Source organism: Bidens hawaiensis, unplaced genomic scaffold, assembly GCF_021521415.1.
Source record: "Bidens hawaiensis isolate Kalapana, Puna unplaced genomic scaffold, B.hawaiensis_p1.1 tig00019942_1, whole genome shotgun sequence".
Lineage (NCBI taxonomy): Eukaryota > Viridiplantae > Streptophyta > Magnoliopsida > Asterales > Asteraceae > Bidens > Bidens hawaiensis.
The window spans coordinates 31,910-44,791 of NW_027493031.1; the positions used below are offsets into that span (position 1 = coordinate 31,910).

General features: G+C 35.0%; 1 protein-coding gene across 1 annotated transcript; it reads right to left on the reverse strand.

Annotated features, from left to right (window-relative positions):
* Positions 1–1,698: 1,698 nt before the first annotated feature.
* LOC143559606 (uncharacterized) lies at positions 1,699–2,487 on the reverse strand. Its single transcript, XM_077048130.1, has one exon. The coding sequence runs from the start codon at positions 2,485–2,487 to the stop codon at positions 1,699–1,701; it is 789 nt and encodes a 262-aa protein (XP_076904245.1).
* Between the last annotated feature and the right edge of the window lie 10,395 nt (positions 2,488–12,882).

Genomic DNA, 12,882 nt, shown 5'->3' on the forward strand with positions numbered 1-12,882 from the left:
ATCAAAAACACTTTTTATATAGTTTTTAGTCAAGTTTCATTAGTTTTTTAATAAAATCGGTATGGTTTTCATTTTGTTACCAATTTCTTAAAAATGCCAATTTTTAACGTTTTCGTGTCGGTTTTCATGACACGAACCGGGTTGGTTTAAGTTTTGCTATTATCGACTTTTCTTATACTTTAACTTATGTTAAATATAAGAATATTATGACTTTGGGAGCTGTTCTAAATCAGTTCCAAAAATTCATGTCGGTTCACTTTAAAAGTCGAACTTTCCGACCGTTAAAGTCACCGACAAGCTATTTAAGTCACAATGTCAAAACCAAACCATTTGGTACAGCTAATACACATATAATAACAAGTAATATATTATCATATCCATGTTTGATCATCTAGCACCAAGTATGCACACAAAACAATTCTTTTTCTACACATGCTCAAGCCTTAGCTTAAGCTTTCAACTATACAATGAACATGCTATTTCTATAATCTATACAAGGTGTTTATGCATCAAAATTTCCAGATCTTAACAACCCATAATATAGTCCTAATACATCCCATTATCATCCTTTAAAGAAACACAATCTTGATTCTTTAACAATAAAGTTTCTATTACTAGTAAGTAGCAATTTTTAACAACCTTATTATTATACCAACAATCTCTACAACAGAGTTTACTAAAGTGATCCTAACCACAAGTCTTTAATTATCCACGCAAGGTTATGTTCACTTATCAAACCATCTTACAAAACATCTTGTACAATTTACAAAGTTTCTTATATTAGCAAGTCTTAACACAATTTCTTGTTTATTTAAGTTGCCATGTTTCATGCATCTTAATACTTCTAGTAGATTTTATTCCCTTTTCCATGTCTCATTCAATCACTTAATTTGTCATTTTCAATTTACACCAAAAATTAATATAAGACAAGTATGAACTTTTATGATCAAAGATCAAATTTTTGTATTACTTGCATGTGTAAGTAACTTTTCAAAATAATCAAATCTCTACACTTTTGTCAACCCTTTTCCAAGATCCTTTTTACCTTTTCAAAACCATTATTATTATTACTTACAACTTTTCAAGTAATCTTTAATAAATCAATCAAGTGGGGTTTCAAAATTATCACTTATTTTTAACCATTTTAACATTTAATCAAGTTAACAACCTCAATCCAAAACCCACGGTTCTAGTGGGTGTTTTTACCCATAATCCATTTCCAATCTTTTGACCATTTACACATTTACTTTCACCATTACAATAATATTTAAACCCATTTGTTAAACAAACTCAAGTAACATCAATATGGACGATCTATACAAGCTAATATGCAACCAATATAAGTCCTATAATCAACAAAACCCATCTTATACATTCACATGCAAACTCACGGGTCACACACATGCATGCATATATCCATATTATACTTGCATGCACACTATCAAACACACTAAAATCAAGCTTTAAACATCATATAACAACTAATATACCCAAATCTTGAAGTGGGTTACCTTGGATTTAGGATTTGGTGTCTAAGGAGGTGATAATGTGGCCTTGTGTTAGCTATAATCCTTTCCTTGGCTTCCTACTCCTTGTTATTTGCTTAGACTTCCATCCTAGATCTTAACTTAATAATGTGTGTGTGATTATTTTTGAAATGGTGGGATGATGAAGTGGTGGTGGGGTGGCCGTATATATTTAGAGAGAAGGGGGGGGTATAGGTTTGTGAGTTGGATTGTACAGTTCCTGCGTTTCCGAAGGTGCCAATCTATATGGAGATCGGGCTATCGGTGCTGCATCTTGAACTAAATCGATTCTGAACTCAACTTGCGTCGGTGGAGGTAAACCAGGTAAATCTTCAGGAAAAACTTCAGGGTAATCTTTTACTATAGGAATGTCTTCAATCTTTTTCTCTTCAGCTTTAGTATCCATAACGTTTACCAAGAATGCTGGATAACCCTTGCGTAACATCTTGGGTGTCTTCATAATACTGGTAAGCTTTAGTTCTGAGTTACCTTGCTCTCCTTGAATAGTCAATGTTTCACCGCTTGGGAGTGGTAAACGAATCAACTTTTCTGAGTACACTATTTCAACTTGATTCTTAGATAACCAGTCCATTCCCACAACTACATCAAAACTGCCTAACTCAACAGGTAACAAATCAATACTGAACGTGTGGTTCGCTAAGAGGATGCTACAGTTTCGCACGACTTCACTGGTTTCAATCGTCTTTCTGTTGGCTAATTCTATCGAGTATTTGGTATCTAATTTACTAGACTCTATACCAAGGAAGGGTTCAAATTGTTTGGAAACGAAACTTAAATCGGCTCCGGTATCGAATAATACGTAAGCGTAGTGTCTATTAATAAGGAACATACCGGTAACTACTGAGGGGTCTTTCCTTGCTTTCTTCACATTTATCTCGAAGGCTCTACCTTCCGCGTTCTGGTTTCTGAGTTTCGGGCAGTCCTTTCGATAGTGCCCCATGTTTCCACATTCAAAGCATCCGACATTCGGTTTTCCTGAACCGGGCGGAGAGTCCTTACTGAAGTGGTACTGATTCTAGTGTCCAAACCGATTACACTTCTGACATTTCCAACATTCTCCAATGTGACTTTTTCCACGCCTGTTGCACTGAGAAGCTTGTCGCGCCTTTCCCTGGTCTACTCGTGTTAGCCGTAAACATTCTCCCGAAATTTGGTTTCTTTCAAAATTGCCCTATGGAGTTATCGTTCCATTTCCTTTTCTGGTCGGCTGACTTTGGAATCGTTCCGGAATCCTTCTTATCCAGGATGGAATCTACCAGCTTCTTACCCGTCACCATCAACGTTCCCATTCGTACAGCATCATCGGTAAGGGTCTTTGCCAATTCTCGGGCAGATTGGATGGTGGTTGGCTTTGAGAAAGTAACCATGCCTCGAATTTCAGGTGCTAAACCCCAAATGTATCTCTCGACTCGAACATAATCTGGAGTAACCAGTCGTGGTACCAGTCTTGCCAGTGCATTGAACTGAGAAGTATATGTGCCGATGTTTGCACCTTCCATTTTTAGTGTCCAAAACTCATATTCAATCTTTTGAAGTTCGTTTATAGGACAATATTCTTTTAGTAACAATTCCTTTAATTCATTCCACGATAAATTATAAGCCGCATCTTCTCCCATGTTTTGAATTAGTGAATTCCTCCATTCTAAAGCTTCATCCTCGAAGGAACAAACTCCATACATGATTCGTTATGCGGGGGTACAATCACTAATTTTCATGACCGACTCCATCTTTTCTATCCATCTTACAATTTCAAGAGGTCCTTCGGCCCTGGTAAAAGCTTTGGGTTTACACCCTTGAAAAGTTTTATATGTGCACCCGGGCACGGGATTCCCTGTTTTAACATAGTTTGCTAACAATTATTATCGTTAATTATTGCATTTTACTAGTTAAAATCTTATGGAATTTTTTATAAAATTTTTCGTCTTTTTTTTTTACTAAAACAATTGTACCATTTTGCGTTCCGGTTCCGACATCGTTTCGGATAGTTCGGTCCGTGGTTCGGTCCATATTTTGTTGTTCGAGCGCCGAATTGACATGTTGCGCGATGAGTTGCGCCAACTCCTCTTGTGACGATGGCATTCCGGTTGCTTGGCTAGTATTGGTTCTCCTTGTTTGTGGTGCCATGATTTTTTTACATAAAGGAAATAATTTAGTTTACAACCATAATACATAAACAAGATTAAAATACTTAAGCATCCATAACATACAAAATAGTCTAGGTGGGGTACCTATTAATACAAAATTGGTATAATATCTATTATACCCCATAGTTTTGGTTTCCCCATATTAGTCCTACAAATAAAAGTCTTAACATTACACATAACCATCAACCAACCACAACAAAAGATAGTCAAATAACAAGGGTCCACCATGACATCTTCTAATGACGACTCATGAGATAGCTTACTTGAGGCTCCAAGTTCCCAAGTCTAGCCTCCAAACTCATAACCTTACGCTCTAATTTCTTCAAACTAACATCCATTGAGCCCACAAATCTCGACAACGTGTCGATGGCCCACTCGCTTTGCCCACTCTTTTGTTCCGCAAAGTTGAGGCGTGCCTCATGATCACCTAAAGTCACCCAGGCATGGCTAACCCCTCGTCTTGAGAGTCTAATCGTGACTCTATCATAGGGGTAATCCCTAATACCTTTCCCCTACCATGTGGGGGTGGTGGAGGCACCTCGATGGCGAGTGGAACGAAAGAGGTAGGGTCCACTTTATGCTCATCACGGGTCCTTTTCCTCGAGCTCTCACCTAAGTGAGGCCCTTGAGAAATGGGGTCGGGAGGTAGGTCAATAATAGGAGGTGGGTCAATCGAGGCCTAGTGCGCTGCAAGGGTGCTACTACCCGAATCTGGAATACGTGGGGAAGACATCTGAAATATAAAGTCCATCCTTAGTAATCATAATATAAATATATAATCAACTAAATAAATAAGCTATATATTTAGTTACACTTTTACCTTCGTTTCGCGAGGCGGGATCGAGCGTGTGTTTGAATATTTAGTTATAGTTTAGAAATTTTAACGTTTCTAATTCACTATAACGATTGGCTCTGATACCAACCTCTGTCACACCCCAAAAATCTCATAATAATAATTTCAGCGGAAGTCTTTACAACTAAACAAATTTTTGGGCGGTGACAGTTGTTGTTAACCAATAGCCAATCATAATAACACAATGTTTAATATATAATATTAAACATATTATTTAAACATCAGAGTTTACATAGTTTTTATTATAAAAACTACATTACAGTCCCACACACACTTCTTTATTCAAACACTCAAGCCTCGCTCCCACGCCTCCTCGCGAAACCGTCATTTACCTGTAAGAACATTATCAAATAATATTTGGGTCAACACGAATGTTGGTGAGTTATTCCCGAGAAAAACTTATTATATAAATATAGACAATATAGAAAAACACATGAATATAATAGTGTACGGCTATTACACTCCCAACAGTACCGATCTGTACACGGTACAACATAATAACAAAACCCGCATTTTACCTTAAATACAAAAAAGCGTTAGTTGTAAACTAGCTAAGAGTACAACGCGTGTATGACTACCAATTTGATAACTCGAAACGTACCATACTCGAAATATTCCCACTTTTAACCCAACGCGAATGGAAGTGGGGGGCGTCGCCCCGATAGATATATCAACATTTCTGTGCCCTCAATTCGGTTAACAGTTATTTAACCAAATTGATTCATCCCACAATAACGAAAATTTGAAAAGTATAATGCGCTTTCAATATATATATATATATATATATATATATATATATATATATATATATATATATAAATACGAATATAGATATACAATATGCTTTTCGGAGGAAGAACTCACCTTTGAATCCGATGTTTGTGTAAATGCTCGTGTCCTATATTAGTACACGTTCGTTAATTTTAAGTCGGGTTTGACCAAAATTGGTTAACTATATACATGTTTGACCAAAATATACATATATATTCTTATTCTAAAAATCAACACAAGCAAACAACACGTAAAGTTTACTACTTACAATTCTATAAATACACACTTAAAAATATAAACAAGTAATAATCAATTAATAATTGTCTTATTTAATAATTTAAATTAATTATTAAAATTTATAAAAATTATTACCTTTAGTTGCTGGAGTGTTTTGGAAAATTCAAGTTATTATTTTATTTATAATTTTGACTCTATTTTAGTCGGTTTGGTCGGTTTTGCCGGTTTCGTCGGTTTTGAACTTAAAAACGAACCGGTTGTCATTTTATGAAAACTTTTAGTTTTAAATTATCAAAAACACTTTTTATATAGTTTTTAGTCAAGTTTCATTAGTTTTTTAATAAAATCGGTATGGTTTTCATTTTGTTACCAATTTCTTAAAAATGTCAATTTTTAACGTTTTCGTGTCGGTTTTCATGACACGAACCGTGTTGGTTTAAGTTTTGCTATTCTCGACTTTTCTTATACTTTAACTTATGTTAAATATAAGAATATTATGACTTGGGAGCTGTTCTAAATCAGTTCCAAAAATTCATGTCGGTTCACTTTAAAAGTCGAACTTTCCGACCGTTAAAGTCACCGACAAGCTATTTAAGTCACAATGTCAAAACCAAACCATTTGGTACAGCTAATACACATATAATAACAAGTAATATATTATCATATCCATGTTTGATCATCTAGCACCAAGTATGCACACAAAACAATTCTTTTTCTACACATGCTCAAGCCTTAGCTTAAGCTTTCAACTATACAATGAACATGCTATTTCTATAATCTATACAAGGTGTTTATGCATCAAAATTTCCAGATCTTAACAACCCATAATATAGTCCTAATACATCCCATTATCATCCTTTAAAGAAACACAATCTTGATTCTTTAACAATAAAGTTTCTATTACTAGTAAGTAGCAATTTTTAACAACCTTATTATTATACCAACAATCTCTACAATAGAGTTTACTAAAGTGATCCTAACCACAAGTCTTTAATTATCCACGCAAGGTTATGTTCACTTATCAAACCATCTTACAAAACATCTTGTACAATTTACAAAGTTTCTTATATTAGCAAGTCTTAACACAATTTCTTGTTTATTTAAGTTGCCATGTTTCATGCATCTTAATACTTCTAGTAGATTTTATTCCCTTTTCCATGTCTCATTCAATCACTTAATTTGTCATTTTCAATTTACACCAAAAATTAATATAAGACAAGTATGAACTTTTATGATCAAAGATCAAATTTTTGTATTACTTGCATGTGTAAGTAACTTTTCAAAATAATCAAATCTCTACACTTTTGTCAACCCTTTTCCAAGATCCTTTTTACCTTTTCAAAACCATTATTATTATTACTTACAACTTTTCAAGTAATCTTTAATAAATCAATCAAGTGGGGTTTCAAAATTATCACTTATTTTTAACCATTTTAACATTTAATCAAGTTAACAACCTCAATCCAAAACCCACGGTTCTAGTGGGTGTTTTTACCCATAATCCATTTCCAATATTTTGACCATTTACACATTTACTTTCACCATTACAATAATATTTAAACCCATTTTTTAAACAAACTCAAGTAACATCAATATGAACGATCTATACAAGCTAATATGCAACCAATATAAGTCCTATAATCAACAACCCATCTTATACATTCACATGCAAACTCACGGGTCACACACATGCATGCATACATCCATATTATACTTGCATGCACACTATCAAACACACTAAAATCAAGCTTTAAACATCATATAACAACTAATATACCCAAATCTTGAAGTGGGTTACCTTGGATTTAGGATTTGGTGTCTAAGGAGGTGATAATGTGGCCTTGTGTTAGCTATAATCCTTTCCTTGGCTTCCTACTCCTTGTATTTGCTTAGACTTCCATCCAAGATCTTAACTTAATAATGTGTGTGTGATTATTTTTGAAATGGTGGGATGATGAAGTGGTGGTGGGGTGGCCGTATATATTGAGAGAGAAAGGGGGTATAGGTTTGTGAGCTAGATGGTAGAGTTGTGTGTTGGAATGTTAATACTCTTACAAGTAATCATGGAAATCATTGCATGTTATGTATATTGAAATGTGATTGGATGGTTTGGGAGGTGGGGTTGAGTGTGTGTGTATATATCGGCCGAAATAGAAGGGGGGAGTGGAAGAGTTTGTTGATAAATAATGATATATGGTATTATCTAGGTGTTAAGGTTTAACGTATCTCGTAATTTTTCTAGCCAAACGACATCCGTTTCTAATGATTTTTATCAGACTTTGAGCGAAATTAGATTACAGTAAATGTCTGCCTAAAAACATAATTTTCTGAGAAACTTGATGTCGGGTCCTCACAGTGTCCTACTGGCTATTGGTTACTTATTTTCTAATTTTTGCGATTCGAACCTTTTAAAATTAAGTTTATATACTATCTCTAATATCCTGATATAAAATTTAATTTTTCAAGGTCATCTTGACACGTTTATGAATTTATTCGTTTCGTGTCGTTACCCGGTGTGAATCTGTACCGTGTCAGCTACACGACAAAATTTAACTTTTTCGGGTTCTATAATTTAAAACTCAACTAAAATCAAAGACTTTAGGTAAAAATATTATTCCTATATATTTATCTTAATAATTAATACACGATTACGGTTAAGGTAATTACCAGATTAGTCTAATTTTTGGCAGTTGTCACAGGTTCACCCTGATTGTTCGTATTGCTTGGATGAAGTGTATACCGTTCCGATTATTGGATATGAGACTATCGGATTTACACCCAAGGCCATCTCACAATACACTCAAGAAGAAAAGAAAGTGTTGGAAATTGAAACGAAAGCATACTCTACTCTTACAATGGCGTTACCTGAAAACATATTTCATCAAGTTGGTAGCATTAAGATTTGTGCTTCGTTATTCCAACACATTCGTATGAGGAGTATGGGTAACACCGCTGAAAGCAAGAAGGTGATGCTAAAGTTTCAATTTAGAAACTTTTACTTACTTAAGGGTGAGACTTTCGAAGAGATGACAACAAGGTTTAATCATTTGAAAGCCGAAATGGACAAGATGAAGTTGGAACCTACTGAAATTGATAAAATTTATACACTCAAGAGTGCATTACCGAGTTCTTATACCACTTTTTTAATGGTATTGAAAGAAAACAACTACTTCAGTAATGAAGATCTGACTGCTACTTAGTTCATAGAAAAAATCGAAGCTCGTGAATATGACCTTAGATGTCAGAAGTCTTCTAAGGATAGTCAAGATCCGGCCTTTTATGGTGGAAGTATGCCTCTTAGTTCGACAATCTCTCCAATCACTACATTTCTTACACAAAGTGCAAGTGATAAAGCTACAACTATCTATAGTGATCCACAAGCATGTTTCTACACTGCTGGAAGTTCTGGGTGACCTAGTGCTTCTGGTTCTTCTAGTGGATCTGGAAATTCATCCACTGCAAATCCATTCTCATCTTCATCGAATGTAAACATGAAGGAAGCTGAACAAAACTTTGATTTCTTGTCTGCCTTTATGACCTCATATGAGAATCTGGTAAGTAGTAAGATTGCTACTAGTGATTTGACTGATGAAGACTACGATCAAATTGATCCGGATGAGTTAGAGCTTATGGATTTGAAATGGAACATGGCGATGATTGTCCGAAAGGTTAAAAGATTTATGCAAAGAACTGGCAAAGATCTTCCTGATTTAAACAAGAAGGTTGGATTCGATAAACTAAAGGTTAAATGTTAGAACTGCCAAGAGTTCAGCCATTTTGCAAAGGAATGTGATAAGCCGAAGAAGGAGTATACTGGTCCTAGAAATCAAGATCGAAGTTCAATGAGTAAAAATGTGAATGATGCTGTTAAGACTTCTGAAACCACATCATCTTCTTTTGGGTCACAAGCTATGCTGACTAACTTGGATGGAACTGACTGGTCCCAAAGACTTTTGTGCAATGATAATCAAGCCAATTTGGTTATGTTCAAGACAAATGAAGTTTTTCAAGATAAAAGAGGAAGTGAGCTGTCTTTTGATAATGATACTGAATCGGATTCTGATGATTCATATGACAAGTTTCCAACCACTTTTTCTTGCATGGCTAAGATCAATGAGGTTAGTGCTTCTGTTCCTATCTCTGCTAATTTGTCTGCTAAAGTGTCTTGTGTTGAATGTGTGAAAAACAAACCTAAGTTAGAGTCTTTGAAAAATCACAATGATTGTTTAGTGAGAGAAATTTCTTCACTAAAAGATATTTATCGACAATATTTAGAATCTCAAATGAGATCTAGAGACAAATTAATGCATTGTCGACAAGTAATCATGATCTCAAAGCTGAGTTATCTGTCAAAATGACAATCAACGATCAAAAGTTTCAAGAAATTTTGAAACATCGTTCGAAGATAACCGAGCTTGAGAATGAGGTTCTTGAGTTGAAAAACAAGTTAGGCAAATTTAGAAACTCTTCCTTTTTGCTAAATGAAATAATCGAAGTATATAGTAAGCAAAAAGATTTGAAAAAGGGTATAAGTTTTGTTGAAATACCACCACCATTTCAAAATGATTATAGAGCAAATCCTTTTGCAAAGAAAGAAGAAGAGGTAATTGTTAAAGAACCTATTGTTTCTGACAAACCTAAACAAGTAAAATCTGAAAATGTTAAAGCCCAACCACTAACTCAAAAACATCATGTCGAAAACAATAAAGTATTTGTAGAAAATGTTGAAAAGGTGATCATTGAGGATGTGTTTGAACCTGAGATAATACTCAGAAACCAAAACATTCCAAGTTCTAATCACATTCTATGTGAACCTCATGAATTTGAGGAGGCTATGTATGGTTTACACACAACTCAAGTGAAAAAGGAAGAACAAGTTAAGGTTAAACTGGTGAAGGCCAAGAAATCAGAAAAACCCAAAGTTTCTGATGAGGATTTGATGCATTTTATCAATCCTACTGTTTCAAAGCCATCAATTGGTCGTGTATTTAAGTTGAAAGGAATAAACACAATGTTCACTGAGAAAGACATTCCGATTAGCATTATCAAACTAGAATTGATCGAAAGTGTCTTTAACAATGAACCTTTCAAGATACAAGATCTTGAATGTTAATATGCTTGTGTCAAAGCATCAAACACATCAGACCCATTGATTAAAGCCAAGCAACTGTTAAAAACTGCTAAAAAGATTCATTTTGTGAAATCAACTGGAACTGATACATTGCAAAGTTTTTCCAACTGTTCTAATCTTGACTTCTGTATGAAAAAGAAGTCTGTGTCATCTGATGGGTTGGCCAAGAGTTTTACTAAGAATGTGAGGCATCAACCTTCTATGGCATTTGTTCTTGCCAAATCTCAACATGATCGTGTGGACATGAGAAGTTGCTTTTTGTGTGGACAAAAGGTCGTGTGGTGAGAAATTGTGGACCGAAGAAATCTCAGAACCTCCATATGTTTGTCAAGGACCAATCGAAACCGGTTCCTGTGATAAAGGAGATTCCAAAATGACCTTTGTCATGTGATGATGATACTCACATCATGTTTTCAAATGTGAATCCACGTAAGGTAATTCATGTGAATGAAACATATGGTCAAGTAAAACAAAAGTTTTGTTCCAACCGAGCCAATCTGCAAGAACGTGAACTCAAATGTCGTTCAAGCTGCCTATTTAAGATGAAATTCTAAGAGGCCTGTAACTTATTCTCAAGTTGTTGAACAACAATTGAATTATGTTAAAGTTGATTTTTCTCATGAAACTCAAAAGGTGCCCAAGACCGAGGCCTGGGCTGCCTTTTTGAACTAATCACTTTCATTTGTGTGTAGGGTACATCCAAGACCGTGTCTGGTGAAAACTGGATAATGGACAATGAATTTTCTCGTCATATTACTGGAAATCTCAACCTCTTAACAAATGTTAGAAATATTCAAGGGGGATATGTGGCTTTTGCTGGGAATTCTAGGGGTATGATTACACAAGAAAGTGAAGTTTCAAATGAGCATATTACATTTGAGAAAGTCAACTACTGTGATAAAGTTGATCATAATTTATTGAGTGTCGCAAATATGTGACAAGAAGTACATAACAATATTTACTGGTAAAGAATGTCTGATTTTAACCGGGATACGTCATTCCTGAGGACATGGTTGTCATGCGATCCTCTCGATCGAATGATATTTATGTCATGAATATGTCTTTTAAGGCGTCAACTTCCGTGGAAACGTGCTTCGTTTCTAAAGAAACTGAAAAAGACTCTATTCTATGGCATCGTAGGATGGGTCATATTCATGTGAGGAAGATGAATTATTTAATGGCGAATGACTTGGTCGAATGTGTTTCTTTGAAGAATTTTAAATTATCCGACCACTGTGTTGCTTGTAAGAAAGGCAAACAGAAGAAAAAGTTACATCCGGCTAAGTTATTGAATTCCATTGATATTTCTCTTGAACAACTTCATATGGATATTTTTGGTCTTAGTATCTCTGGAGATTGGTATTGTCTTGTAGTTACCGACGACTATTCAAGATATTCATGGGTCTTATTATGAGTTCAAAAAATCAAACACCGGTTCTGGTTCAAAATTTAATCACTAAGATTGAATAACTATACAAGCAAAAAGTGAGGAGAATTCGAAGTGATAATGGTACTAAATTTAAAAACACTGTATTGAATTTCTTTTGTGTTCAAAAAGGAATTCACTAAGAATATAGTGCCCCTTATGTACCACAATAGAATGGTGTTGCTGAGAGGAAAAACATAACTTTGATTGAAGCAGCTAGAACTATGCTAGCCGATTCTAAGCTTCATGTCCAATTTTGGAACGAGGCTATGAATACTGCTTGTTATACGCTTAATTGAGTTCTAATTGTTAAGAGACTACAAAAGAAGAGTTATGAGCTTTTGAACAAAAGAAAGCCTAACTTAAAGTACTTGGAACCATTTGGGTGTCCCTGTACAATGTTGAAAAGAGATGTGGGTAATTTGAAGAAAAAGCTGTTGAGGGTTATTTCTTGGGTTATGCTTCTCCAAAGAAAAGGGTATTTTAATTTTAGTTGTGTGGAGGAATGGTACCATGTGGATTGTCAAAGGTACACCACACCTCCCCAAGGAAAAGGTCCCGACTGGATGTTTAATTATGATGGTTTGTTTAACTCATTTACTCCATCAACTGAGCAACCAGATGAAGATCTAGTTCGTGCGTATTTTGAAGATCAATTGGTAATTCCGATGTTTTCAAGTTCTAATGATGTTGAAGCTCCAACTGTAGCTCCAAATGAAGATCCATGTGATGATCCTCCAGCTTCTTCTGCTAATGTTTCTACTTCTTCTGAT

Excerpts from the sequence above, each read along its gene's own strand:
- LOC143559606 (XM_077048130.1), bottom strand. The coding sequence starts at position 2,487 with ATGGGGCACTATCGAAAGGACTGCCCGAAACTCAGAAACCAGAACGCG.